A 26,701-nucleotide genomic window follows, 5' to 3' on the forward strand; every position below is an offset into this window, starting at 1 on the left:
CTCTCGGGTCCGGGTGCCCGGGTGTCCCCGCTCTCGGGTCCGGGCGGCGCGGTGTCCCCGCCCTCGGGTCCGGGCGGCGCGGCCCCGCCCAGACTGTATTTGGGAAGATGGCGGCTTCGCTGGGGCGGCTGGCAGTCCGCGGAGCTCGGCGGGTAGGTGGCGGCGGCGCGAGTAGCCGAGTGCGGCGGGGAAAGGCCGGCGAGGATTGGGCCTGGGCTAATGGGTGGCCCCGGGAGGGTGACCCCGGCCTGGCCTGCCGGCTCCGGCCCATAGCCCTCACACACAGGGCCAATTGCCTTTTGAAAGTTCCTGTGGAATCTGCTCCCACCACCCTTTCGGGTATCGCGTTTTTTGATCCTCTCTGTGAAGAAATTTCTCCTCAATTCCCCTCTAGTTCTTCTGCCAATTATTTTAATTCTATGACTTATGGTCACTGACCCACTTGCCTGAGGAAAGTTTTTCCCTATTCACTCCACCGAAACTCAAAACTCCTCATTGTTTTGAATGTGGTAAATGGCTGTTTTTCAGACTGAAGGATGGTAGACAGTGGTGTTTGTGGTGTATGTAACCGTTCCACCTTTAAGAGAACTATTTTAAGAGTTGCACTACTTTATCTTGGCTGCTGTATACTGTAATACCGGTGGTGACCACACCGATATATAAGTGCTGTGTAATGATTTATTGGGCAGTGTAGCCCTGACCTTCGACTAGTAAAGACCTGTTAAAATTTACTCTTGTGGTCTGTGTAGTAATTCTCACTATAACACACAGACTTAACAGTGTTCCCCAAGGGTCAGTGCTGGGGCCACTGCTTTTTTTGATATGTATAAATGACCTGGATATTGGAATACAGAATAGAATTTCTAAATTTGCCGATGACACCAAACTTGGGGGTGTGGCAAACAGTGACGATAATATCAATCAACTGCAACAGGACATAGAAAGGCCAGCGGAATGGGCAGACAAGTGGCAGATGGAATTTAATACAGAGAAGTGTGAGGTGATGCATTTTGGCAGAAGGAACAGGGAGAGGCAACATACACTTAATGGCACAGTTTTACAGAGTGTGCAGGGACAGAGGGACCTGGGAGTTAATGTGCATAGGTCCCTGAAGGTGGCAGGACATATTGAGACAGTGGTTAACAAAGCATATGGGATCTTGGGCTTCATAAATAGAGGTATTGAGTACAAAAGTAGAGAAGTTATGCTGAACCTTTATAAAGCGCTGGTTAGGCCACAACTGGAATATTGCGTCCAGTTCTGGTCACCACACTTTAGGAATGATGTGAAGGCCCTTGAGAGGGTGCAGAGGAGATTTACCAGAATGGTTCTGGGGGTGGGGGATCTTAGCTACAAGGACAGGTTGGAGAAGTTGGATTTGTTTTCATTAGAGCAAAGGAGGTTGAGGGGTGATTTGATCGAGGTGTACAAGATTATGTTGGGTTTGGATAGGCTAGACGGGGAAAGGCTGTTCCCACTAGTTGATGGTATAAGGACTAGGGGACACAGATTTAAGGTTTTGGGCAAGAGATACAGGGGGGACGTGAGGAAAAACTTTTTTACACAGCGAGTGGTGACCTGGAACTCGCTGCCGACGGAAGTGGTGGAAGCGGACACACAATTTCTTCAAGGGGAGACTGGATAGGCACTTGAGGGAAATAAACTTGCAGGGCTACTGGGATAGAGCGGGGGAATGGGACTGACTGGATTGTTCTACAGAGAGCCGGCACAGACTCGATGGGCCGAATGGTTGTCTTCTGTGTCGTTACGACTCTGTGACATCTATATGGCCTCCCCTTAATCTTCTCTACTCTGAGGAGAACAACCCCAGCTTCCCCAATCTCTGCATAACTCAACTCCCTCATCACTGGTACCATCCTGGAAAACCTCCTCTGTACCCTCTCCATTGCCTTGACATCCTTCCTAAAGTGTGGTGACCACTGAGGCCTAAACAGAGATTATAGAATGGTTACAGCACAGTAGGAGACCATTTGGCCCATCGAGCCCGTGCCAGCTCTCTGCAAGAGCACTTCTGCTAGTCCCACTCCCCTGCCCTTTCCCCGTAGCCCTGCAAATTTTTTTCCTTTACGTACTTTTCCAACTCCCTTTTGAAAGATTTCTAAAAGTTTAGCGTGACTTCTTTGTTTTTGTATTCAATGCCACTATTTACAAAGCCAAGTATCCCATACGCTTCTTAACTGCCTTATCAACTTGCTCTGCCACTTTCAAACATTTGTGAATCTGCACCCCCAGGTCCCTCTGCTCTTGCACCCTCCCTCAAAATAGTACCATTTAGATTATAAAAACAGAAAATGCTGGAAATACTCAGCCAGTCAGGCAGTATCTGTAGAGAGAGAAACAGAGTTAATGTTTCAGGTTGATGATCCTTCGTCAGAACTGGTCAGCCATTGAGATTATACTGCCACTCCATGTTGTTCTTCCCAAAGTGCATCACTTCACACTTATCCGCATGAAGTTGCATCTGCCACGTGTCTGCTCATTTCACCAGTCTGTCTCTGTCCTCCTGAAGTCTGTTGCTATCATGCTCACTATTTACTATGTTGCCAAGTTTTGTATCATCCGCAAACATTGAAATTGTACTCCCTGTTCCCAAGACCAAGTCATTTATATACAAGAGAAGCAATGATCCTAATACCGACCCCTGGGGGACCCCAGTGTATACTTCTCTCCAGTCAGAAAAACATCTGTTCACCACTACTCTCTGCCTCCTATCCCTTAGACAATTACTGTGTTCTAATTCTGTGTTAGATTTCAGGAGATGGTTTTATTCCTGTTCCTGGCTGGGGTGGAGATCGCCTTTACAGAAGGTAAGTACTGTAGAAAATATAGGGACAGAGTGATCTCCTGGAAGAATTTCGATCGCCTAGATGGGTCGGAGAGGAATTTCCCAGATTTTTTTCTCCCAAATTGGCCATTGGGTCTTTATCTGGTTTTTCGCCTCTCCCGGGAGATCACATGGGTTCGGGTGGGATGGAGAGTGATAGAAGATTTGAGGTTAGGATCAGATCAGCCATGATCTTATTGAATGGTGGAGCAGGCTCGAGGGGCTGATTGGCCTACTCCTGCTCCTATTTCTTATGTTCTTATGTACCCAAGTTACCACCGTCCCTTTAACTGCATGTGCTTCTATTTTCTGAAAAAGTCTGTTATGAGGTACTTTATCAAATGCTTTTTGAAAGTCCATATATACACCATCTACTGCACTACCTTCATCAATCCTCTCTGTTACTTCATCAAAGAACTCAATCAGGTTAGTCAGACATGATTTGCCTTCAACAAATTCATGCTGGCCGTCCCTTATTAACCCATGCTTCTCCAAGTGACAATTAATTTTGTCCGTGACAATGGTCTCCAGTAGTATTCCCACCACTGAAGTAAGGCTGACTGGCCTGTAGTTATCCGTTTATCCCTCAACCCTTTTTTGAACATGGGTGTAACATTTGGGTACAGTAGCATAGTGGTTATGTTACTGGACCGGATTACTGATCCGGAGACGTGAGTTTCAAATCCCACCACGGCAGTGGGGGAATTAAAAAATGTAATTTATTAAATAATTCTGGAATAAAAAGTTAGTATCAGCAATGGTGACCATGAAACTACCGGATTGTTGTAAGAACCCATCTGGTTCACTAATGTCCTTTAGGGAAGGAAATCTGCTGCCCTTACCCGGTCTGGCCTATATGTGACTCCAGACCCACAGCAATGTGGTTGACTCTTAACTACCCTCTGCTGTTAAAGAAGGCGGCTCACCACCACCTTCTTAAGGGCAATTAGGGATGGGAAATAAATGCTGGCCTAGCCAGCGATGCCCACATCCCATGAACAAATAAAAACAATTTTGGCAATCCTCCAGTCCTCTGGCACCACTCCCATTTTTAAAAATTAATTCACAGGATGTGGGAAGACCGGCATTTATTGCCTATCCCTAATTGCCCCTCGAGAAGGTGGTGGTGAGCCGCCTTCTTGAACCGCTGCAGTCTGTGTGGTGAAGGTACTCCCACAGTGCTGTTAGAAAGGGAGTTCCAGGATTTTGACCCAGCGACGATGAAGGAACGGCGATATATTTCCAAGTCAGGGTGGTGAGTGACTTGGAGGGGAACTTGGAGGTGATGGTTGTAATGTATATACCTTTAAGGGGAACTATCTTTTACAGCTCATGTATACTGCAGTACCGGCAGTGACCACACCTGTATATAGCACTGAGTAGTAATCTGTACAGATCAGTTCCACTGTGAGCCACGTTGAGTAAACACCTGTTGTACCGTTTCTCCTGCAGTCTGTGTCTTATTATACACAGACACAACATTGGCGACGAGGCAAGTTCGAACCTACCTGCAACTCTGCATCACCTCCCGGGGATTCGTTCCTGGAGATCAGTGGATTAGAGGTCAAGGCCAGAGACTCGGGCGTCGACCACGGGCAACCGCCCAGTCATCCAGCAGAGACTCGAGAATTGCGGGGGAGGCTGTCGAGAGCCAGGCTTGGCTTTCCAGTCGAGGTGGTCCAGCGAAACGGGCTGGCAACAGGTAGTGAGCAGACCCTTCCCGGACAGCGGCGGGCTAGAGCCTGACCGAGCGGCACAGCAAAGGGCCAAGCAGCGTCGACGGGGGAGAGAGAGAGAGAGACGGCAGAGCGCACAGGGCGCAGCCGGTGTTCAGGGGCCGAGCAGCGTCGGAGAGAGGGAGAGAGAGACGCGCAGAAACCCGCGAGGCGCTGCCATTGCCACGAGGACCGCCGAGAGCGGTGTTGGCAGGAGAAGCGCAGAAACCTACAGGGCGCCGCCATTGCCACGAGAACCGCCGGGAGTGGCGTTGGCAGCAGCAGGGGTGGAAAGAGAGTGCGGGAGACGCCATTTTAAGCCATTGGGAGACGCCATTTTAAACCACACCCAAAATGCCGAAGAGTGGCAGTATCACCGCATTTGACAATGAAGTCGAAGATTGGACTACATATGTCGAACGAATAGAGGTGTACTGCAAGGCAAATGAGGTGTCAGATGACAAGAAAGCGTCGGTATTGTTAAATTTAATGGGTGCAAAGACGTATGGTTTATTACGAAATCTAGAAACCCCAACGAAGCCAATGGAAAAGAGTTTTGAAGACATAGTAACGATACTACAGGGACATTTAAACCCCACACCGCTGCTGATAGCAGAAAGATTCCAGTTTCACAAACGGAACCAGCATAAGGATGAAAGCAATGCTGATTATTTAACAGAACTGCGCAAACTATCGAAACACTACCAGTTTGGAGCGGGACTGGCAGATACCTTAAGGGACAAGTTTGTGTGTGGGCTGCAAAGTGAAGGAACCCAGAAATGGCTTTTATCTGAAAAGGACCGTGCGCTGAAAAAGGCTTTCAGCATTGCGGTATCATATGAAGCAGCAGCACGAGGCGCTGCAGAGATACAACAGAGACCGCAAGAATATGGCACAAACGAAATGTCATATGGAACAGAGAAGTGCTATCGCTGCGGCAGAACACACGACCAGAATGATTGCTGGTTCAAAGACAAAGTGTGCAGAGTGTGGAAAAGTAGGACACATAGCACGAGTCTGCAGGTCGGGAAAGAAAACCAGCAATAAGAAACCTACCAAAGGAAAGTACAAGAAGGTACAATAAGATGACGGAGAATAGTTCAGACGAACAAAAGAGTGATAACGACTCCGAAAGCAGGGAACTGAGTTGTCTGAAACTACATAATGTGATCACAACGGAGGATCACCGCACCATTTGGGTCACTCTCAAGATAGCAGGAGTCCAGGTAAAGATGGAGTTGGACACAGGATCAGCCCTAACAGTCATAAACTGATGGGACTACGAGCGGCTATTCTCACACATACCCTTGAGAGACACAAAAATTATTTTGAAGACGTACACGGGGCAAAAAGTCTGCCCCAAAGGAAAAATAAGGGTGACCGTTATATATAACGGTAAGGAAACACCAAAACTAGACCTGTATGTATTGCAAGATGGAGGACCACCATTACTGGGACGTGAATGGATCCGGAAAATACAACTGGATTGGCATTCCATACAGGCACTGACTGTGGCTGACAAAAAGGATGACGACGTCGCACCTGGGCGACTGTCAAAGATCCTAACTGACGCGAAAGAAGTGTTCCAGCAAGGACTCGGAACACTAAAAGGCATGACAGCGACGATTAAAATGGAAGAAAACGCAAGTCCAAAATTTTTTAAGGCCAGACCAGTACCTTATGCGATCCGCCCAGCCGTCGAAGCAGAGCTGGAGAGTCTGGAACGTTCAGGTGTACTGTCCAAGGTAGACTGGAGCGAGTGGGCTACACCCATCATCCCTGTGATGAAAAAGTTGTTGAGCAGCACGCCTGGGGAACCAAGGAAGGTTCGCATCTGTGGGGACTTTAAGGTAACAGTGAACCCGGTCCTTCACACCGTACAATATCCACTTCCGCGGATTGAAGATATTTTCGCCTCGCTATCTGGAGGGAAACGCTTCACTAAGATTGATCTGGCCCAGGCGTATCTGCAAATGGAGGTAGAAGAAGCATCAAAAAAATACCTCACAATCAACACCCATAAAGGTCTCTACCAATACAACCGGCTGGTATTCGGGGTAGCATCAGCTCCGGCTATTTGGCAGAGGGCAATGGAACAAGTCCTGCAAGGGATCCCAGGGACCCAGTGTTATTTGGACGACATCCTGGTCACGGGCGAAAATGACAGTGATCACCTTGCCAACCTGGAGCAGGTGCTCACTAGATTGCAGGAATATGGGCTCCGAGCTAACCGCCCCAAATGCGAGTTTTTTAGAAAACAGATCTCGTATTGTGGCCACGTTATCGATAAAGAGGGGTTACATAAGTCCCCAGAGAAGATTGAGGCAGTAGTCAAGGCTCCAGCACCGGAAAATGTGTCACAACTGAGGTCGTTCCTCGGGCTGGTAAACTACTACCATAAGTTCTTGCCAAATTTGTCTACAATACTACACCCACTGAACACCCTGCTGCAAACTGGGGTGCCATGGAAGTGGAGTGACGAATGTAGACGAGCTTTCCAGAAGAGCAAAACACTAATCACATCGAAAGAGGTATTGGCCCATTACAACCCAGCATTACCAATTCGGTTGGCATGTGATGCGTCACCCTATGGCATTGGAGCGGTGCTGTCGCACAAATTCTCGGACGGCTCAGAGAGGCCAATAGCCTTTGCGTCATAATCACTAACCTCAGCCGAGCGTAACTACGCCCAGATTGACAGGGAGGCCCTCAGCCTAGTGTGGGGAGTGAAAAAGTTCAATCACTATCTGCACGGGCAGAAATTCACCTTGCTGACTGATCACCAGCCTCTTGTCTCCATTTTTAATCCGAAGAAGGGCGTTCTGGTGATGACTGCGCAACGACTACAAAGATGGTCACTTTTTCTAGTGGCGCACCACTATGAGACTGAATATAAGGGCACGAAACAGCATGGAAATGCTGATGGGCTATCACGCCTGCCACTGCCTACTGCGGAGGAAGCACCAGCAGTGGATCCTGTCGAAATATTCCATTCGACTATAGTTGAATACCTACCGGTAACTAACGCTTGTATCGAAAAGGAAACCCGAAATGACCCGACACTGTCTCGGGTATATGATTTGACGGTGAAGGGATGGCCAGCACATGGCGACTCACTGTTGCCAGCATTCTCGACAAGGAGAGAACAGCTGTCAGTGTGCCGGGGGACCTTGATGTGTGGATCCCGAGTGGTAATTCCACCCAAGTTAAGGGATAGAGTGCTCAATGAGCTTCATGAGGGTCATCTGGGAGGGGTAAAAATGAAAAGCCTAGCCAGGGCTTATGTGTGGTGGCCAGGAATCGATAAACAAATTGAGGACCTGACCAAGAGCTGCTCAGGATGCCAGTAAGTCCAAAATGCACCACCACAGGCCCCTCTACACCCATGGGAGTGGCCCTCATCTCCATGGCAACGGGTGCATATTGATTTTGCTGGTCCATTCATGGACTCAATGTTTTTAATAGCCGTGGATGTGCACTCGAAATGGCCTGAGGTCATCAAAATGTCCTCTACCACCACGGAGAAAACTATTGCAGTCCTACGGACCATTTTTGCCAGGAATGGCTTGCCAGAACAGATTTGCTCCGACAACGGAACACAGTTTGTGTCCGAAGAGTTCCGGAGGTTCTTGAAATAGAATGGGGTAAGGCATTACACATCCGCCCCGTATCATCCAGCCACAAATGGATTGGCTGAGAGGTTCGTACAAACCTTTAAGAAGGCAATAAAGGCTATGTACAATGACAACGTTCCACTGCAGCACAAGGTGGACAATTTCCTGTTCGCCTACCGGAATGCGACACATGCAGTCACCAACCAGGCCCCAGCCATGATGTTCTTTAACCGAAGGTTAAGATCTCGCCTGGATTTGCTCAGACCAAACGTACAAAGAGATGTTGAGAGTAAGCAATTCCAGCACATCCATGAGAAGCCAACAAGGAGCTTCAATGTAGGGCAACCAGTCTTGGCCCGCGACTACCGAACAGAAAAATGGCAGCCAGGAACGATATGCACACGGCAGGGCCCACTAATGTACACAGTGGACATTGGGGAGAGCATCGTGAGACGCCATGCTGACCAGATCCTAGAGTCACAGGAACAAGTCAACCCCATGCCTCGCCCATACGTACCTGGTGATGAACCCGACGTACAGGTCGCATCTACCCCAGAAACAGTAGCATCGGAAGCTGATGAACCAACCGACGACAGGGGGCCAGAATCGCCTCCGCACCAAGAGCAAGACACTCGGGAAAGGCGCTATCCAGAAAGGATCAGGAAGCCTCCCCAAAGACTGAATATATAAATAGACTATTTTCAGCTAATGTTGCATGTTAAAAGTGTTAATTGTAAATTAGTTTGATATTTAATTGTTAAATGAGTGTTATGGTACTGTTAATCTAAAAGGGGAGGAATTGTAATGTATATACCTTTTAAGGGGGGGAACTATCTTTTACAGCTCATGTATACTGCAGTACCAGCAGTGACCACACCTGTATATAGCACTGAGTAGTAATCTGTACAGATCAGTTCCACTGTGAGCCACGTTGAGTAAACACCTGTTGTACTGTTTCTCCTGCAGTCTGTCTTATTATACACAGAGACAACAATGGTATTCCCATACACCTGCTGTCCTAGTCCTTCTAGGTGGTAGAGGTTGCAGGTTTAAGAACATAAGAATTAGGAGCAGGAGTAGGCCATACGGCCCTTCGAGCCTGCTCCGCCATTCAATAAGATCATGGCTGATCATCGACCTCAACTCCTCATTCTTCTAAACTGCAGAGAGTATAGGCCCTATCTACTCAATCTCTCCTCATAGGACAGCCCTCTCATTCCAGGGACCAGTCTAGTGAACCAATATGTTTTATGGCATATATGTCCTTTCTCAGATAAGGAGACCAAAACTGTGCACAGAACTCCAGGTGTGGTCTCACCAAAGCCCTGTACAATTGTAGTAAGACTTCCTTACTCTTGTCCTCCAACCCCTTTGCAATAAAGGCCAACATGCAATTTGCCTTCCTAATTGCTTGCTGTACCTGCATGCTAACTTTCTGTTTCCTGTCCAAGGACACCTAAATCTATCTGAACACCAACATTTAACAGTTTCTCACCATTTAAAAAATACTCTGTTTTTCTATTCTTCCTACCAAAATGAATAACCTCACATTATACTCCATCTGCCAACTTATTGCCCACTCACTTAACCTGTCTATATCCCTTTGCAGGCTCTTTATGTTCTTCTCACAGCTTACTTTCCCACCTAGCTTTGTATCATCAGCAAACTTGGATACATTACACTCGGTCCCTTCATCTAAGTCATTAATATAGATTGTAAATAGCTGAGGCCCCAACACTGATCCTTGCGGTACCCCACTAGTTACAGCCTGCCAACCCGAAAATGACACGTTTATCCCTACTCTCTGTTTTCTGTCCGTTAACCAATCCTCTATCCATGCTAATATATTATTCCCACAACCCTATGAGCCCTTATCTTGCGTAGCAACCTTTTATGTGGCACCTTATCGAATGCCTTTTGGAAATCCAAATATACTACATCCACTGGTTCCCCTTTATCTACCCTGCTAGTTACATCCTCAAAAAACTCTAATAAATTTGTTAAACACGATTTCCCTTTCATAAAACCATGTTGACTCTGCCTAATCATATGATTTTCTAAGTGCCCTGTTATCACTTCCTTAATAATGGATTCCAGCATTTTCCCGATGACTGATGTTTGGGAGGTGCTGTCAAAGAAGCCTTGGCGAGTTGCTGCAGTGCATCTTGTAGATGGTACACACTGCAGCCACGGTACGCCGGTGGTGGAGGGAGTGAATGTTTAAGGTGGTGGATGGGGTGCCAATCAAGCGGGCTGCTTTGTCTTGGATGGTGTCGAGCTTCTTGAGTGTTGTTGGAGCTGCACTCATCCAGGCAAGTGGAGAGTATTCCATCACACTCCTTATTTGTGCCTTGTAGATGGTGGAAAGGATTTGGGGAGTTAGATGGTGAGACTCTTGCCGCAGAATTCCCAGCCTCTGACCGGCTCTTGTAGCCAATATATATCCAAGGAGGATTGAAAGATTGTGGTCAGATCTTCTGCTATCTCCTCCCTAGATTCCCTCAACAACCTAGAATGCATCCCATCTGGACTGGGTGACTTGTTAACTTTGTGATGCCAACCTATTTAGCACCTCCTTTCTCGCTATTTTTATCCTATCCAATATCGCTGCTCCCCCATTCTCTACTGCGACATTAACTTCACCCTCTTTTGTGAAGACAGATGCAAAGTACTCATTCAGTACCTCAGTCATGCCCTCTGCCTCCACAAAAAGATTTCCTTTTTTGTCCCTAATTGGCCCCACTCTTCCTTTATCCTATCGTTTTACTTTTTATATGTTTATAAAAGATTTTGGGTTCCCTTTTAGGTTACCTGCTAATCTTTTTTCAAACTCTCTCTTTGCCCATCTCTTTTTACAATTTCCCCCTGCACTCTCGCTATTCTGCCTGGTTTTCGATTATTTGTCACTAACCTTTTTGTTTTATTTTAACCTCTATTTCCTTTGTCATCCAGGGAGCTCTCGCAATGTAACAGCTCCTTTTCTGCTCCTTAACTAACCAAATAGATTCAGTCTTTGAACCGTCTAGTGTATCTTCGCTCTGTAACCTTGATCAATACTGCCACCCTATGCCTGTCTTTTTTCCTTCCCTATCGCTCCTGAATACACTGTAGCCAGGAAAGTTTAGTTCTCATTCCTGCACATGTTTAAGCCAGGTCTCCGTTATAGCCATTATATCATAACCCCATGTGGCAACTTGCGCCTTTGACTCGTCAACCTTATTTGTAACACTCCTCGCATTAACAGTTATGCATTCCAACACCATGCTAATCGGCTTTGCTTTTATCCTCCATCAATTCTTGCTCTGCACTATTCCTGGTTCTGTTGCACCTTGTCTCTCCTCTCTGCTGCGTCCTGGTGCCCCTGCTCCTGCCCAATCAGTTTAAACCCCACACAGCTCTAGTTAGCCTCCCCGCGAGGACATTGGCCCCAGCTCTGTTCAGATGTCCAGTTCTCAAGTAACTTCCCCCATGGGCTATGGCAGGGGGTGTAGGCCACGTCCGGAATCCAGTCACCCCCTGCCTCCCTCCCTCCACAATATTTTAATAAAGATTGAAGTAATATTTTATTATTTTGGAATCTCAGGTGCTGATCCTGGAGCGGTTGGGACCGGGAGCAGCGACTCTTACCACCAAGGCCACAGGGCCACAGAAGAAGAAGAAAGTTAAGGGTAAGGGATGTGGATATTATAGAATCATAGAATGGCTACAGCACAAAAGGAGGGCATTTGGCCCATCGAGCCCGTGCCGGCTCTCTGCAAGAGCACTTCAGCTAGTCCCACTCCCCCGCCCTTTCCCCGTAGCCCTGCAAATTTTATTCCTTCAGGTACTTATCCAATTCCCTTTTGAAAGCAGTGATTGAATCTGCCTCCACCACCCTTTCAGGCAGTGCATTCCAGATCCTAATCACTTACTGTGTAAAAAAGTTTTTCCTCATGTCGCCTTTGGTTCTTTTGCCAATCACCTTAAATCTGTGTCCTCTGGTTCTCGACCCTTCCACCAATGGGAACAGTTTCTCTCTATCTACTCTGTCCAGACCCCTCATGATTTTGAACACCTCGATCAAATCTCCTCTCAACCTTCTCTGCTCCAAGGAGAACAACCCCAGCCTCTCCAGTCTATCCACGTAACTGAAGTCCCTCGTCCCTGGAATCATTCTCGTAAATCTCCTCTGCACCCTCTCTAAGGCCTTCACATCCTTCCTAAAGTGCGGTGCCCAGAATTGGACACAATACTCCAGTTGAGGCCGAACCAGTGTTTTATAAAGGTTCATCATAACTTCCTTGCTTTATTGCTCGAGGCCGGGGTCTGTGGCCTCACACCGGCCCCCCTGGGACCCTCCGACCTCCTGGCTCAGCAAGAAAACTAACGGAATCACAATTAAAGAGCTTGTAAACCTCCCAGTACAGAAACCCGACAACATTGCAGACCCCGAGGGTTGAAAACCCGTGCCGTAATACCGTGTGTGTGTTAGTGTGTGTGTGTCAGTGTGTGTGTCTGTGGATGTGTGTGTGTCTGTTTGCATGTGTCTTTGTGTCAGAGTGTGTGTGTCAGTGTGTATAGGCACCTCTGTGACATGCTGATGTCTGCCTGGCTACAAGCCCGAGGTTACTGGTTACTGGCCCGGGGTTACTGGTTACTGGCCTGGGGTTACTGGTTACTGGCCCGGGGTTACTGGCCCGCGATTAGAGGTTACTGGACCGGGGTTACTGGTTACTGGCCCGCGATTACTGGTTACTGGCCCGGGGTTACTGGTTACTGGCCCGGGGTTACTGGTTACTGGCCCGGGGTTACTGGTTACTGGCCCGGAGTTACTGGCCCGGGGTTACTGGTTACTGGCCCGGGGTTACTGGTTACTGGCCCGGAGTTACTGGCCCGGGGTTACTGGCCCGGGGTTACTGGCCCGGGGTTACTGGCCCGGAGTTACTGGCCCGGAGTTACAGGTTACTGGCCTGGGGTTACTGGTTACTGGCCCAGGACTCTGGATCAAACTTATAAAAGGTAAATTGGGGTCCAATGTCAGGAAGTTCACAGATTGATCAATACATGGAGTGGAGTCCCAGATAGAACGGTGGAGGCGAAAGTGCAGCAATCATTTCAAAAAGTGGCAATCTGTGTGTAGAGCCGGAAGATGTAGGTGAGGTTTTAAATGAATATTTTGCATCTGTGTTCACTATGGAGAAGGGCGATGTAGGCATAGAAATCAGGCAGGGGGATTGTGATAAACTTGAACAAATTAGAAACATAGAATAGAAACTAGGAGCCGGAGAAGGCCATTCGGCCCTTCGAGCCTGCTCCGCCATTCAACGAGGTCATGGCTGATCATCCAAACCCTAACACCCAGTCCCTACACCGACAGCCATCCCACCCAAGCCCTATCCCCGTAACCCCACGTATTTAATCCCCCCTAACACTAAGGGCCAATTTTTATCATGGCCAATCAACCTAACCCGCACATCTTTGGACTGTGGGAGGAAACCGGAGCACCCGGAGGAAACCCACGCAAACACGGGGAGAATGTGCAAACTCCACACAGACAGTCACCCGAGGCCAGATTTGAACCCAGGTCCCTGGCGCTGTGAGGCAACAGTGCTAACCACTATGCCACCGTGCTGTATTAGTATTGAGAGGGAGGAGGTACTAGCGGTTTTAGCAGGCTTAAAAGTGGATAAATCCCCAGGCCCTGACGGGATGTATCCCAGGCTGCTGTGTGAGGCAAGGGAGGAGATTGCAGGGGCTCTGACACAAATTTTCAGAACCTCTCTGGCCACAGGCGAGGTGCCAGAGGACTGGAGAACAGCTAACGTAGTACCATTGTTCAAGAAGGGTAGTAGGGATAAACCAGGGATTTACAGGCCAGTGAGCCTAACATCAGTGGTAGGGAAATTATTGGAAAAAATTCTGAGGGACAGAATTAGTCTCCACTTGGAGAGGCAGGGATTAATCAGGGATAGTCAGCATGGCTTTGTCAGGGGGAGATCATGTCTGACCAATTTGATTGAATTTTTCGAGGGGGTGACTAGGTGTGTGGATGAGGGTAGTGCAGTTGATGTAGTCTACATGGACTTCAGTAAGGCTTTTGACAAAGTCCCACTGGGAGACTGGTCAAGAAGGTAAGAGCCCATGGGATCCAGGGCAATTTGGTACATTGGATCCAAAATTGGCTTAGTGGCAGGAGGCAGAGGGTGATGGTTGAAGGTTGTTTTTGTGACTGGAAGCCTGTGTCCAGTGGTGTACCGCAGGGATCGGTGCTGGGTCCTTTGCTGTTTGTAGTGTACATTAATGATTTAGATATGAATGTAGGAGGTATGATCGGTAAGTTCGCAGATGACACAAAAATTAGTGAAGTGGTAAATAGCAAGGAGGGAAGCCTCAGGCTACAGGACGATATAGACGGGATGGTTAGATGGGCAGAAGTGGCAAATGGAATTTAACCCTGAAAAGTGTGAGGTGATGCATTTTGGGAGGACTAACAAGGCAAGGGAATACACAATGAATGGTAGGATCCTAGGAAGGACAGAGGATCAGAGGGACCTTGGTGTGCATGTACATAGATCCCTGAAGCCTGCAGGGCAGGTAGATAAGGTGGTTAAAAAGGCATATGGGATACTTGCCTTCATTATCCGAGGCATAGAATATAAGAGCAGGGAGATTATGATGGAGCTGTACAAAACACTAGTTAGGCCACAGCTGGAATACTGTGTGCAGTTCTGGTCACCACATTATAGGAAGGATGTGATTGCATTGGAGAGGGTGCAGAGGAGATTCACCAGGATGTTACCTGGGCTGGAGCGCTTCAGCTATGAAGAGAGACTGGACAGGCTGGGGTTGTTTTCCTCAGAGCAGAGAAGGCTGAGGGGGGGCCTGATTGAGGTGTACAAAATTATGAGGGGCATAGATAGGGTAGATAGGAACTTTTCCCCTTAGTAGAGGGGTCAATAACCAGGGGGCATAGTTTCAAGGTAAGGGGCAAGAGGTTTAGAGGGGATTTGAGGAAAAGCTTTTTCACCCAGAGGGTGGTTGGAATCTGGAACTCACTGCCTGAAAGGGTAGTAGAGGCAGGAACCCTCACAACATTCAAGAAGCATTTAGATGAGCACTTGAAACGCCATAGCATACAAGGCTACGGATCAAGTGCTGGAAAATGGGATTAGAATAGATAGGGCTTGATGGCCGGCGCGGACACAATGGGCCGAAGGGCCTCTTTCCGTGCTGTATAACTCTATGACTATGACAAATAGATGTCTTGGGGGGTGGTCTGTAGGGTGGAGGAGCTGAGTTTTGGGGGGGGGGGGGATCTGTGGGGTGGAGGAGCTGAGGGGAGGGGTGGGGGTGCGGGGGGGAGAGTCTGTGGGTTGGAGGAGCTGATGCGGGGTGGAGGAGCTGGGGGGTGGGGAGCCGACGGGCCGGTTGGTCCTTATTTCTCTATCCTGTCTGTAATTAAACAGACCTGCTCAATCTCACTGGGACAGTGGACAAGTGCTGACTGTCCTGGAGACACAGTACAGATATCGCAGAGAAGGTCCGGGGAATCTGAGCCCGGCCTTGACTAAATCTGATATTTGAGCAGGTTAGCTTTGCAGATGATCCCACACTGGGAGGGACTGTAACAGGGAGTAGGCTGTTGAAACAGAGAGACCAGGATAGATTGGGGAGTTGGGCTGATGTGGACAAATGTAAATCATGAGATTGGGTCAGATAATAAACAGTGGCAAAGTAAGATAAATGGATCATCGGACAGGACATGGGAGAGGGATTTGAGGCACTGGTGGATATGAAGGAACATCATAGAAACCTACAGCACAGGAGGAGGCCATTCGGCCCTTCGTGCCTGTGCCGGCTCTTTGAAAGAGCAGTCGTGTTTAGTCCCACACCCCGCTGTTTGTCCGTAACCCTGTCAGTTCCTCATTCTCAAGAACCCGTCCAACTCCCTTTTAAAATTATCCATGGAATCAGCTTCCTCCACCTTTTCAGGTCGAGCGCTCCAGATCTCCACAACTCTCCGAGTGAAAACATTCCTCATCTCCCCTCCAGATCTTTTTCCAATGATTTTGAATCAATAACCTCTGGTTATTGACCCACTCGCCAGAGAGGATAGTTTTTCTCTCTCTATCAAAACCTCTAATCATCTTGAAAACCTCTATTCGGTCACCTCTTAACCTTCCCTGTTCAAGGAGAACAGTCCGAACTTTTCCAATCGTTCCTCATAACTGAAGTCCCTCATCCCTGGTAACATCCTGGGAAACCTCCTCTGTCCCCTTTCTGAGGCCTTTACATCTTTCCTGAAGTGTGGGGCCCAGAATTGTCCACAATACTCCAGCTGAGGCCTAGCCAGTGATTTATAAAGTTCGAGCCTGATCTCTGCTTTTATAGTCTATTCCTCTATTTATAAACCCCAGTAACCCACATGCTTTATTAACCACCTTATCAACTTGTCCTGTCACCTTTAAGGTCTCTCTGCTCATCGACACTTCAAAATCGTGCCATTTATAGTAAACTGTCTTTCTGTATTAGTCCTCCCAAAGTGCATCACTTCACACTTCTCCGCATTGACCTCCATCTGCCATGCTTCTGCCCATTTCACCATCCTGTCCGTCAGCCGTAGGTCTACAACTATCCTCATCACGATCGACTACATTGCCAAGTTTCATATCATCTGCAAACTGTATAATGCTGCTCCCTAAACCCAACTCTAGGTCGTTAATAAAAATTGAAAAGACTAATGGACCCAAAACTGAACGAACCAATTGCGTATCCATCCCGCCACTTTCCCCTTAATTCCATGGGCTTCCGTCTTCATAATAAGTGTGGCACTTTGTCCAATGCCTTCCGAAACTCCATGTATGCAACATCCACTGCACTTCCTTAATCAACCGCCTCTGTTACCTCATCAAAGAATTCAGACAAGTTAGTCAGACATGATTTGCCTCCAACAAATCCATGCTGGCTCTCCTTGATTAACCCATGGCTTTCCAAATGAAAGTTTATTTTGTCCCTGATAATGTTTTCCAATAACTTCCCCACTACCGTTGCAAGGCTGACTGGCCTGTAGTTTCCTGGTTTATCCCTCTCCCCTTTCTTGAATAGAGGTATAACATTAGAAACACTCCAGTCCTGCACTACTCCTGCATCCAATGAGGATGAAAGATTATGACCAATGCCGCCGCTCGCAATGTCTCCCTGTCTCCCTCGCGGTGTCTCTCCCTCCCCTCGCCGTGTCCCTCCCCTCGCCGTGTCTCTCTCTGTCTCCCCTCGCGGTGTCTCTGTCCCCCCTCACCATGTCTCTCTGTCTCGCCTCGCGGTGTCTCCCCTCGCGGTGTCTCTCTCTGTCTCCCCTCGCGGTGTCTCTCTCTGTCTCCCCTCGCGGTGTCTCTCTCTGTCTCCCCTCGCGGTGTCTCTGTCTCCCCTCGCGGTGTCTCTCTCTGTCTCCCCTCGCGGTGTCTCTCTCTGTCTCCCCTCGCGGTGTCTCTCTCTGTCTCCCCTCGCGGTGTCTCTCTCTGTCTCCCCTCGCGGTGTCTCTCTCTGTCTCCCCTCGCGGTGTCTCTCTCTGTCTCCCCTCGCGGTGTCTCTCTCTGTCTCCCCTCGCGGTGTCTCTCTCTGTCTCCCCTCGCGGTGTCTCTCTCTGTCTCTGATGCGCCATCAATTACACAAAAGACTGAGGTTAAGCGAGTAACAACCAGGCTTTTATTAACTAAAGAATGAAGGTCTTGTCTCGAGTGGTCGACCCGTCCAGAATACTAAGGGACTGGGAGGTAGTCACTTATATACCTGGAATAGTGGGAGGAGTCAGCCGAGGCATGTCCAGACCTGTACCTAGTGGAATACACATTACACATACAGACAGGTATACAGTGGTTTACCACATTCACCCCTTGTTTAAAAATGAGCCCGGCGGGGTGAAGTGTATTTAAAAGTTTGTGTATTGGAGTCTCTCTGGAGGTCTTGTCTGCCGCTGTGATCGACGTGGCGACAGCAGGGGTGGTGGAGCTTCCGGCGTCGCGTCCCGTGTAGGCTGGGGCCCTGGAGTGTAGTCCTCGTGGGTGACGGTCCAAGGCGAGCCGGCTGCTGGGGTTGGATATCGGGTCGTGGGGGGGGGTGGTAATGGGTAGTGGGTTACAGCGGTCCCCGAGGGTGCGAGGTCTCGTATGGAGACTGTGTCCTCCCGCCCGTCCGGGTACGCAATGTAAGCGTACTGGGGGTTGGCGTGGAGGAGGTCGACCCTCTCGACCAGGGGGTCCGTTTTATTGGCCCTCACGTGTCTTCTCAGTAGTACCGGCCCTGGGGACGTCAGCCATGGCGGTAACGATGTCCCCGATGTGGACTTCCTTGGGAAGACAAACATTTTCTCGTGAGGGGTGGCATTGGTGGCAGTGCAGAGCAGTGACCGAATCGAGTGGAGCGCATCGGGGAGCACCTCCTGCCAGCGGGAGGTCGGAAGGCCCCTAGACTTTAAGGCTAGTAGGGCGGCCTTCCAAACTGTTGCATTCTCTCTTTCCACCTGTCCGTTCCCCCGGGGGTTGTAACTGGTGGTCCTGCTTGTGGCTATACCCCTAGCGAGCAGGTACTGGCGGAGTTCGTCGCTCATAAACGATGAGCCCCGGTCGCTATGGATATAGCTGGGGAAACCGAACAGGGTGAAGAGGCTGTTCAGAGATTTAATGACCGTGGCACTGGTCATGTCCGAGCAGGGGATAGCGAACGGGAAACGGGAGTACTCGTCAATGATGTTGAGGAAGTACACATTGCGGTCGGAGGAGGGGAGAGGCCCTTTAAAATCGACGCTCAGGCGTTCGAAAGGGCGGGTGGCTTTTATCAGGTGGGCTCTGTCTGGTCTATAAAAGTGCGGTTTGCACTCAGCGCAGACTTGGCAGTTCTTGGTCATGGTCCTGACCTCGATGGAGTAAGGCATGTTGCGGGCCTTGATGAAGTGGAAGAACCTGGTGACCCCCGGGTGGCAGAGGTCATTGTGGAGGGCCCTCAGCCTATCGATCTGCGCGCTGGCGCAGGTGCCATGCGATAGGGCATCTGGGGGTTCATTGAGCTTCCCAGGCCGGTACAAGATCTCGTAGTTGTAGGTGGAAAGTTCGATTCTCCACCTCAAGATCTTGTCATTTTTGATTTTGCCCCTCTGCTTGTTGTTGAACATAAAAGCAACTGAACGCTGGTCAGTGAGCAGGGTAAATCGTTTTCCGGCCAGGTAGTGCCTCCAATGACGCACAGCCTCCACAATAGCCTGGGCCTCCTTCTCGACCGCGGAGTGTCTGGTCTCCGGGCCCTGGAGGGTTCGTGAGAAGAATGCCACAGGTCTCCCCGCCTGATTAAGGGTGGCGGCCAGGGCGAAGTCGGACGCATCGCTTTCCACCTGGAAGGGGATGGATTCGTCCACTGCGTGCATGGTGGCTTTGGCAATGTCCTCCTTGATACGGTGGAAGGCCAAGCGGGCCTCTGCCGTCAGGGGAAAAGAGGTGGATTTGATCAGCGGACGGGCTTTGTCTGCATAGTAGGGGACCCACTGGGCGTAGTAGGAAAAAAACCCTAGGCACCTCTTCAGGGCTTTTAGGCAGTGGGAGTTCCATAAGGGGACGCATCCGGTCCGGGTCGGGACCGATGACCCCGTGTTCCACAACACAGCCAAGGATGGCGAGGCGGTCTGTGCGGAATATGCACTTCTCCGTGTTATATGTCAGGTTCAGGAGTTGGGCGGTGCGGAGGAATTTCTCGAGGTTTGCGTCATGGTCCTGCAAGTCATGGCCGCAGATGGTCACATTGTCTAGGTAAGGGAAAGTGGCCTGCAGCGCGTTTTGATCGACCATCCGGTCCATCTCCCTTTGGAAGACGGAGACCCCGTTGGTAACGCCGAAGGGAACCCTAAGGAAGTGATAGAGGCGGCCGTTTGCCTCAAAAGCAGTATACTGGCGGTCTTCAGGGCGGATGGGAAGCTGGTGGTATGCTGATTTCAGGTCAATGGTCGAAAAGACGTGGTACTGCGCGATCTGGTTGACCATGTCAGCTATGCGGGGGAGTGGGTAGGCGTCCAGCAGGGTGTAGCGGTTTATTGTTTGGCTGTAGTCGATGACCAGGCGTTGTTTCTCGCCGGTCTTAACGACCACAACCTGGGCTCGCCAGGGGCTGGAGCTGCCCTCAATAATCCCCTCCTTCAGGAGCCGCTCCACTTCAGTTTTGATGAAAACCCTGTCCCCGGCACTGTATCGCCTGCTCTTTGTGGCGATGGGCTTACAGTCGGGGGTGAGGTTAGCAAACAGTGGGGGGGGTGGGACTCTGAGTGTGGAGAGGTTGCATCTGGTGCACGGCGGGCAATTTGGAGGCTGCTGGCTGCGGACTGTGAGTGGGGGGAGGGGGCCACCGTACGCCATCGTAACGCTTTTGAGGTGGCACTGGAAATCCAACCCCAGTAGGACGGCAGCGCAGAGGTCGGGCAGGACCAGGAGTTTAAAATTATTGAACACAGTCCCGTCTACTACTAGTGTCACCACGCAGTAGCCGCCAATGTCCGCTGACTGGGACTCGGAGGCCATAGAAATCCGCTGGTGCGCAGGCAGGACTGGGAGAGAGCAACGCCGCACCGTGTCGGGGTGGATGAAGCTCTCTGTGCTCCCGGAGTCAAAAAGGCAGTTTATTGCATGGCCGTTTACCTTAATGTCCATTTTGGACTGAGCTAGTTGGTGCGGTCTCGTTTGGTCCAGCGTAACAGAGGCCAGCGTAGGGGTCGGTGTGTCGCTGCGGGTATCAGATGGGGGGGGGGGGGGGTTGGCGGTCTGCTGCGTCCCGGCTGGTGTCCAAGATGGCGGCGTCCATGTGGCTGGAGTCGTCCAAGATGGCTGCTGCTGCGGTGGTTCGCTCATGGCTGGGGAGGCCCAAGATGGCGGCCCGCACGGCCCACACGCGGCGCTGTTGGGGGCCCAAGATGGCGGCTCGCCCGGCCCACACGCGGCGCTGCTGGCGTTCGGGGTGGCTTTGGCCTTGCGGACGCTGGCGTAGTGTCCCTTTTTCCCGCAGCCCGAGCAGGTCGCATTCTCCGCCGGGCAGCGCGCTCTGGGGTGTTTGGCCTGGCCACAGAAGTAGCATTTCTGGCCTTGGGGTACTGCTGTCTGGCTTTGGGACACTGCTGCGGTAGTTGGGCCGTTGTTGGGCTGTGGCTGGGGTGGCACGGTGCTATGGGGCTGTCCTACCGTGTCCCAGGTTGTCGTTCCCCGCGGCGTCCACGGTGTAGAGGAGTAGGCATCCATGCCCCGGTAGGCTGCGTCCAGCGTTAGAGCGATTTCGGAGGCTTTGTCGAGGGTGAGGTCACTCTGCTCCAGCAGTCGCTGTCGGGTGTAGTTGGACCTGTGGCCCGCTACGAAGGCATCCCGGATCAGTTCCTCCGTGTACTTAGCGGGCGTTACCGCCTTACACCCACAGGCCCGGCCAAGCACGGACAGTGCTTGGAGGTATTCCTCAGTCGATTCCCCAGGTTGTTGCTTGCGACTCCCCAGAAGGTGCCTGGCGTATACTTCGTTCACAGGGCGCGTGTACTGGGTCTTGAGCTGGAGGGCGGCTGTGTACGAGGTCGCGTCCCGGATGACTGAGTACACTCGGTGGTTCACCTTGGAGATCAGGACAGACAGTTTGTCCGCATCCGTTTCGACCGCAGTGGAGGCAGTCAGGAATGTCTCGAAGCACGTGAGCCAGTGAGCAAACTTGTTGGAAGCGTCCGCTTCCCGACTGTCCAGGTCCAGGCATGCTGGTGTGAGGATCTTCTCCATTATAAAAAATTTAGTTAATAAAATTGATGCGCCATCAATTACTCAAAAGACTGAGGTTAAGCGAGTAACAACCAGGCTTTTATTAACTAAAGAATTAAGGTCTTGTCTCGAGTGGTCAACCCGTCCAGAATACTGAGGGACTGGGAGGTAGTCACTTATATACCTGGAATAGTGGGAGGAGTCAGCCGAGGCATATCCAGACCTGCACCTAGTGGAATACACATTACACATACAGACAGGTATACAGTGGTTTACCACAGTCTCCCCTCGCGGTGTCTCTCTCTGTCTCCCCTCGCGGTGTCTCTCTCTGTCTCCCCTCGCGGTGTCTCTCTCTGTCTCCCCTCGCGGTGTCTCTCTCTGTCTCCCCTCGCGGTGTCTCTCTCTGTCTCCCCTCGCGGTGTCTCTCTCTGTCTCCCCTCGCGGTGTCTCTCTCTGTCTCCCCTCGCGGTGTCTCTCTCTGTCTCCCCTCGCGGTGTCTCTCTCTGTCTCCCCTCGCCGTTTCTCTCTGTCTCCCCTCGCGGTGTCTCTCTCTGTCTCCCCTCGCCGTGTCTCTCTGTCTCGCCTCGCGGTGTCTCTCTCTGTCTCGCCTCGCCGTGTCTCTCTCCGTCTCGCCTCGCCGTGTCTCTCTCCGCCTCCCCTCGCCGTGTCTCTCTCCTGCCTCCCCTCGCCGTGTCTCTCTCTGCCTCCCCTCGCCGTGTCTCTCTCTGCCTCCCCTCGCCGTGTCTCTCTCTGCCTCCCCTCGCCGTGTCTCTCTCTGTCTCCCCTCGCCGTGTCTCTCTCTCTCTCCCCTCGCGGTGTCTCTCTCTCCCCTCGCGGTGTCTCTCCCCTCGCGGTGTCTCTCTCTCCCCTCGCGGTGTCTCTCTCTCCCCTCGCGGTGTCTCTCTCTCCCCTCGCCGTGTCTCTCTGTCTCCCCTCGCCGTGTCTCTCTGTCTCCCCTCGCGGTCTCTCTCTCCGTCTCCCCTCGCGGTGTCTCTCTCTCCCCTCGCGGTGTCTCTCTGTCTCCCCTCGCCGTGTCTCTCTCTGTCTCCCCTTGCCGTGTCGCTCTCTGTCTCCCCTCGCGGTGTCTCTCCGTCTCCCCTCGCGGTGTCTCTCCATCTCCCCTCACCGTGTCTCTCTCCGTCTCCCCTCGCCGTGTCTCTCTCCGTCTCCCCTCGCCGTGTCTCTCTCCGTCTCCCCTCGCGGTGTCTCTCTCTTTCTCCCCTCGCGGTGTCTCTCTCTTTCTCCCCTCACAGTGTCCCTCTCTGTCTCCCCTCACCGTTTCTCTCTGTCTCCCCTCGCGGTGTCTCTCTCTGTCTCCCCTCGCCGTGTCTCTCTCTGTCTCCCCTCGCGGTGTCTCTCTCTGTCTCCCCTCACGCTGTCTCTCTGTCTCCCCTCGCGGTGTCTCTCTGTCTCCCCTCGCGGTGTCTCTCTCTGTCTCCCCTCGCCATGTCTCTCTCTGTCTCGCCTCACGGTGTCTTCCCTCGCGGTGTCTCTCTCTGTCTCCCCTCGCGGTGTCTCTCTGTCTCCCCTCGCCGTGTCTCTCTCTGTCTCCCCTCGCCGTGTCTCTCTCTGTCTCCCTTCGCGGTGTCTCTCTCTGTCTCCCTTCGCGGTGTCTCTCTGTCTCCCCTCGCCGTGTCTGTCTCTGTCTCCCCTCGCGGTGTCTCTCTCCGTCTCCCCTCGCCGTGTCTCTCTCCGTCTCCCCTCGCCGTGTCTCTCTCCGTCTCCCCTCGCCGTGTCTCTCTCTCCACTCGCCGTGTCTCTCTCCCCTCGCCATGTCTCTCTATCTCCCCTCGCGGTGTCTCTCTCTGTCTCGCTCGCCATGTCTCTCTCTGTCTCGCCTCGCGGTGTCTCTCTCTGTCTCCCCCTCGCGGTGTCTCTCTCTGTCTCCCCTTGCCGTGTCTCTCTCTGTCTCCCCTCGCGGTGCTCTCTCTGTCTCCCCTCGCGGTGTCTCCTCCTGTCTCCCCTCACGCTGTCTCTCTGTCTCCCCTCGCGGTGTCTCTCTCTCTCCCTCGCGGTGTCTCTCCGTCTCCCCTCGCGGTGTCTCTCCATCTCCCCCTCACCGTGTCTCTCTCCGTCTCCCCTCGCCGTGTCTCTCTCCGTCTCCCCTCGCCGTGTCTCTCTCCGTCTCCCCTCGCCGTGTCTCTCTCCGTCTCCCCTCGCGGTGTCTCTCTCTTTCTCCCCTCGCGGTGTCTCTCTCTTTCTCCCCTCGCGGTGTCTCTCTCTTTCTCCCTCACAGTGTCCCTCTCTGTCTCCCCTCACCGTTTCTCTCTGTCTCCCCTCGCGGTGTCTCTCTCTGTCTCCCCTCGCCGTGTCTCTCTCTGTCTCCCCTCGCGGTGTCTCTCTCTGTCTCCCCTCACGCTGTCTCTCTGTCTCCCTCGCGGTGTCTCTCTGTCTCCCCTCGCGGTGTCTCTCTCTGTCTCCCCTCGCATGTCTCTCTCTGTCTCGCCTCGCGGTGTCCTCGCCTCACGGTGTCTTCCCTCGCGGTGTCTCTCTCTGTCTCCCCCTCGCGGTGTCTCTCTGTCTCCCCTCGCCGTGTCTCTCTCTGTCTCCCCTCGCCGTGTCTCTCTCTGTCTCCCTTCGCGAGGTCTCTCTCTGTCTCCCTTCGCGGTGTGTCTCTGTCTCCCCTCGCGGTGTCTCTCTCCGTCTCCCTCGCGTGTCTCTTCTCCGTCTCCCTCGCGGTGTCTCTCTCTCTCCCCTCGCCGTGTCCTCTCCCTCGCCATGTCTCTCTGTCTCCCCTCGCGGTGTCTCTCTCTGTCTCGCCTCGCGGTGTCTCTCTCTGTCTCCCCTCGCCATGTCTCTCTCTGTCTCGCCTCGCGGTGTCTCGCCTCGCGGTGTCTCGCCTCGCGGTGTCTCCCCTCGCGGTGTCTCTCTCTGTCTCCCCTCGCGGTGTCTCTCTCTGTCTCCCCTCGCCGTGTCTCTCTCTGTCTCCCCTCGCGGTGTCTCTCTCTGTCTCCCCTCGCGGTGTCTCTCTCTGTCTCCCCTCGCGGTGTCTCTCTGTCTCCCCTCGCGGTGTCTCTCTGTCTCCCCTCGCGGTGTCTCTCTGTCTCCCCTCGCGGTGTCTCTCTCTGTCTCCCCTCGCCGCGTCTCTCTCTCTCTCCCCTCGCCGCGTCTCTCTGTCTCCCCTCGCCGCGTCTCTCTGTCTCCCCTCGCCGCGTCTCTCTGTCTCCCCTCGCCGCGTCTCTCCGTCTCCCCTCGCCGCGTCTCTCCGTCTCCCCTCGCCGCGTCTCTCCGTCTCCCCTCGCCGCGTCTCTCCGTCTCCCCTCGCCGCGTCTCTCCGTCTCCCCTCGCCGCGTCTCTCCGTCTCCCCTCGCCGCGTCTCTCCGTCTCCCCTCGCCGCGTCTCTCCGTCTCCCCTCGCCGCGTCTCTCTGTCTCCCCTCGCCGCGTCTCTCTGTCTCCCCTCGCCGCGTCTCTCTGTCTCCCCTCGCCGCGTCTCTCTGTCTCCCCTCGCCGCGTCTCTCTCTCTCCCCTCGCCGCGTCTCTCTCTCTCCCCTCGCCGCGTCTCTCTCTCTCCCCTCGCCGCGTCGCTCTCTGTCTCCCCTCGCGGTGTCTCTCCGTCTCCCCTCGCGGTGTCTCTCCATCTCCCCTCACCGTGTCTCTCTCCGTCTCCCCTCGCCGTGTCTCTCTCCGTCTCCCCTCGCCGTGTCTCTCTCCGTCTCCCCTCGCGGTGTCTCTCTCTTTCTCCCCTCGCGGTGTCTCTCTCTTTCTCCCCTCACAGTGTCCCTCTCTGTCTCCCCTCACCGTTTCTCTCTGTCTCCCCTCGCGGTGTCTCTCTCTGTCTCCCCTCGCCGTGTCTCTCTCTGTCTCCCCTCGCGGTGTCTCTCTCTGTCTCCCCTCACGCTGTCTCTCTGTCTCCCCTCGCGGTGTCTCTCTGTCTCCCCTCGCGGTGTCTCTCTCTGTCTCCCCTCGCCATGTCTCTCTCTGTCTCGCCTCACGGTGTCTTCCCTCGCGGTGTCTCTCTCTGTCTCCCCTCGCGGTGTCTCTCTGTCTCCCCTCGCCGTGTCTCTCTCTGTCTCCCCTCGCCGTGTCTCTCTCTGTCTCCCTTCGCGGTGTCTCTCTCTGTCTCCCTTCGCGGTGTCTCTCTGTCTCCCCTCGCCGTGTCTGTCTCTGTCTCCCCTCGCGGTGTCTCTCTCCGTCTCCCCTCGCCGTGTCTCTCTCCGTCTCCCCTCGCCGTGTCTCTCTCCGTCTCCCCTCGCCGTGTCTCTCTCTCCACTCGCCGTGTCTCTCTCCCCTCGCCATGTCTCTCTATCTCCCCTCGCGGTGTCTCTCTCTGTCTCGCCTCGCGGTGTCTCTCTCTGTCTCCCCTCGCCATGTCTCTCTCTGTCTCGCCTCGCGGTGTCTCTCTCTGTCTCCCCTCGCGGTGTCTCTCTCTGTCTCCCCTCGCCGTGTCTCTCTCTGTCTCCCCTCGCGGTGCCTCTCTCTGTCTCCCCTCGCGGTGTCTCTCTCTGTCTCCCCTCACGCTGTCTCTCTGTCTCCCCTCGCGGTGTCTCTCTCTCTCCCCTCGCGGTGTCTCTCCGTCTCCCCTCGCGGTGTCTCTCCATCTCCCCTCACCGTGTCTCTCTCCGTCTCCCCTCGCCGTGTCTCTCTCCGTCTCCCCTCGCCGTGTCTCTCTCCGTCTCCCCTCGCCGTGTCTCTCTCCGTCTCCCCTCGCGGTGTCTCTCTCTTTCTCCCCTCGCGGTGTCTCTCTCTTTCTCCCCTCGCGGTGTCTCTCTCTTTCTCCCCTCACAGTGTCCCTCTCTGTCTCCCCTCACCGTTTCTCTCTGTCTCCCCTCGCGGTGTCTCTCTCTGTC

At 52.6% G+C, this 26,701-nt stretch overlaps 1 protein-coding gene across 1 annotated transcript in view; it reads left to right on the top strand.

Annotated features, from left to right (window-relative positions):
- Positions 1–20: 20 nt before the first annotated feature.
- The window catches only part of ndufv3 (NADH:ubiquinone oxidoreductase subunit V3), a 46,239-nt gene continuing 19,558 nt past the window's right edge, over positions 21–26,701 (top strand). The window contains exons 1-2 of the mRNA XM_086007341.1: positions 21–152; positions 11,758–11,842. Of these exons, the coding sequence (XP_085863467.1) occupies positions 108–152; positions 11,758–11,842 (130 nt within the window). The 5' untranslated portion in view covers positions 21–107. The remainder of the gene's footprint in view (positions 153–11,757; positions 11,843–26,701) is intronic.

Source organism: Somniosus microcephalus, chromosome 14, assembly GCF_052327205.1.
Source record: "Somniosus microcephalus isolate GS21.2 chromosome 14, FLI_Smic_1.0, whole genome shotgun sequence".
In the NCBI taxonomy this organism is placed as follows: Eukaryota; Metazoa; Chordata; class Chondrichthyes; order Squaliformes; family Somniosidae; genus Somniosus; species Somniosus microcephalus.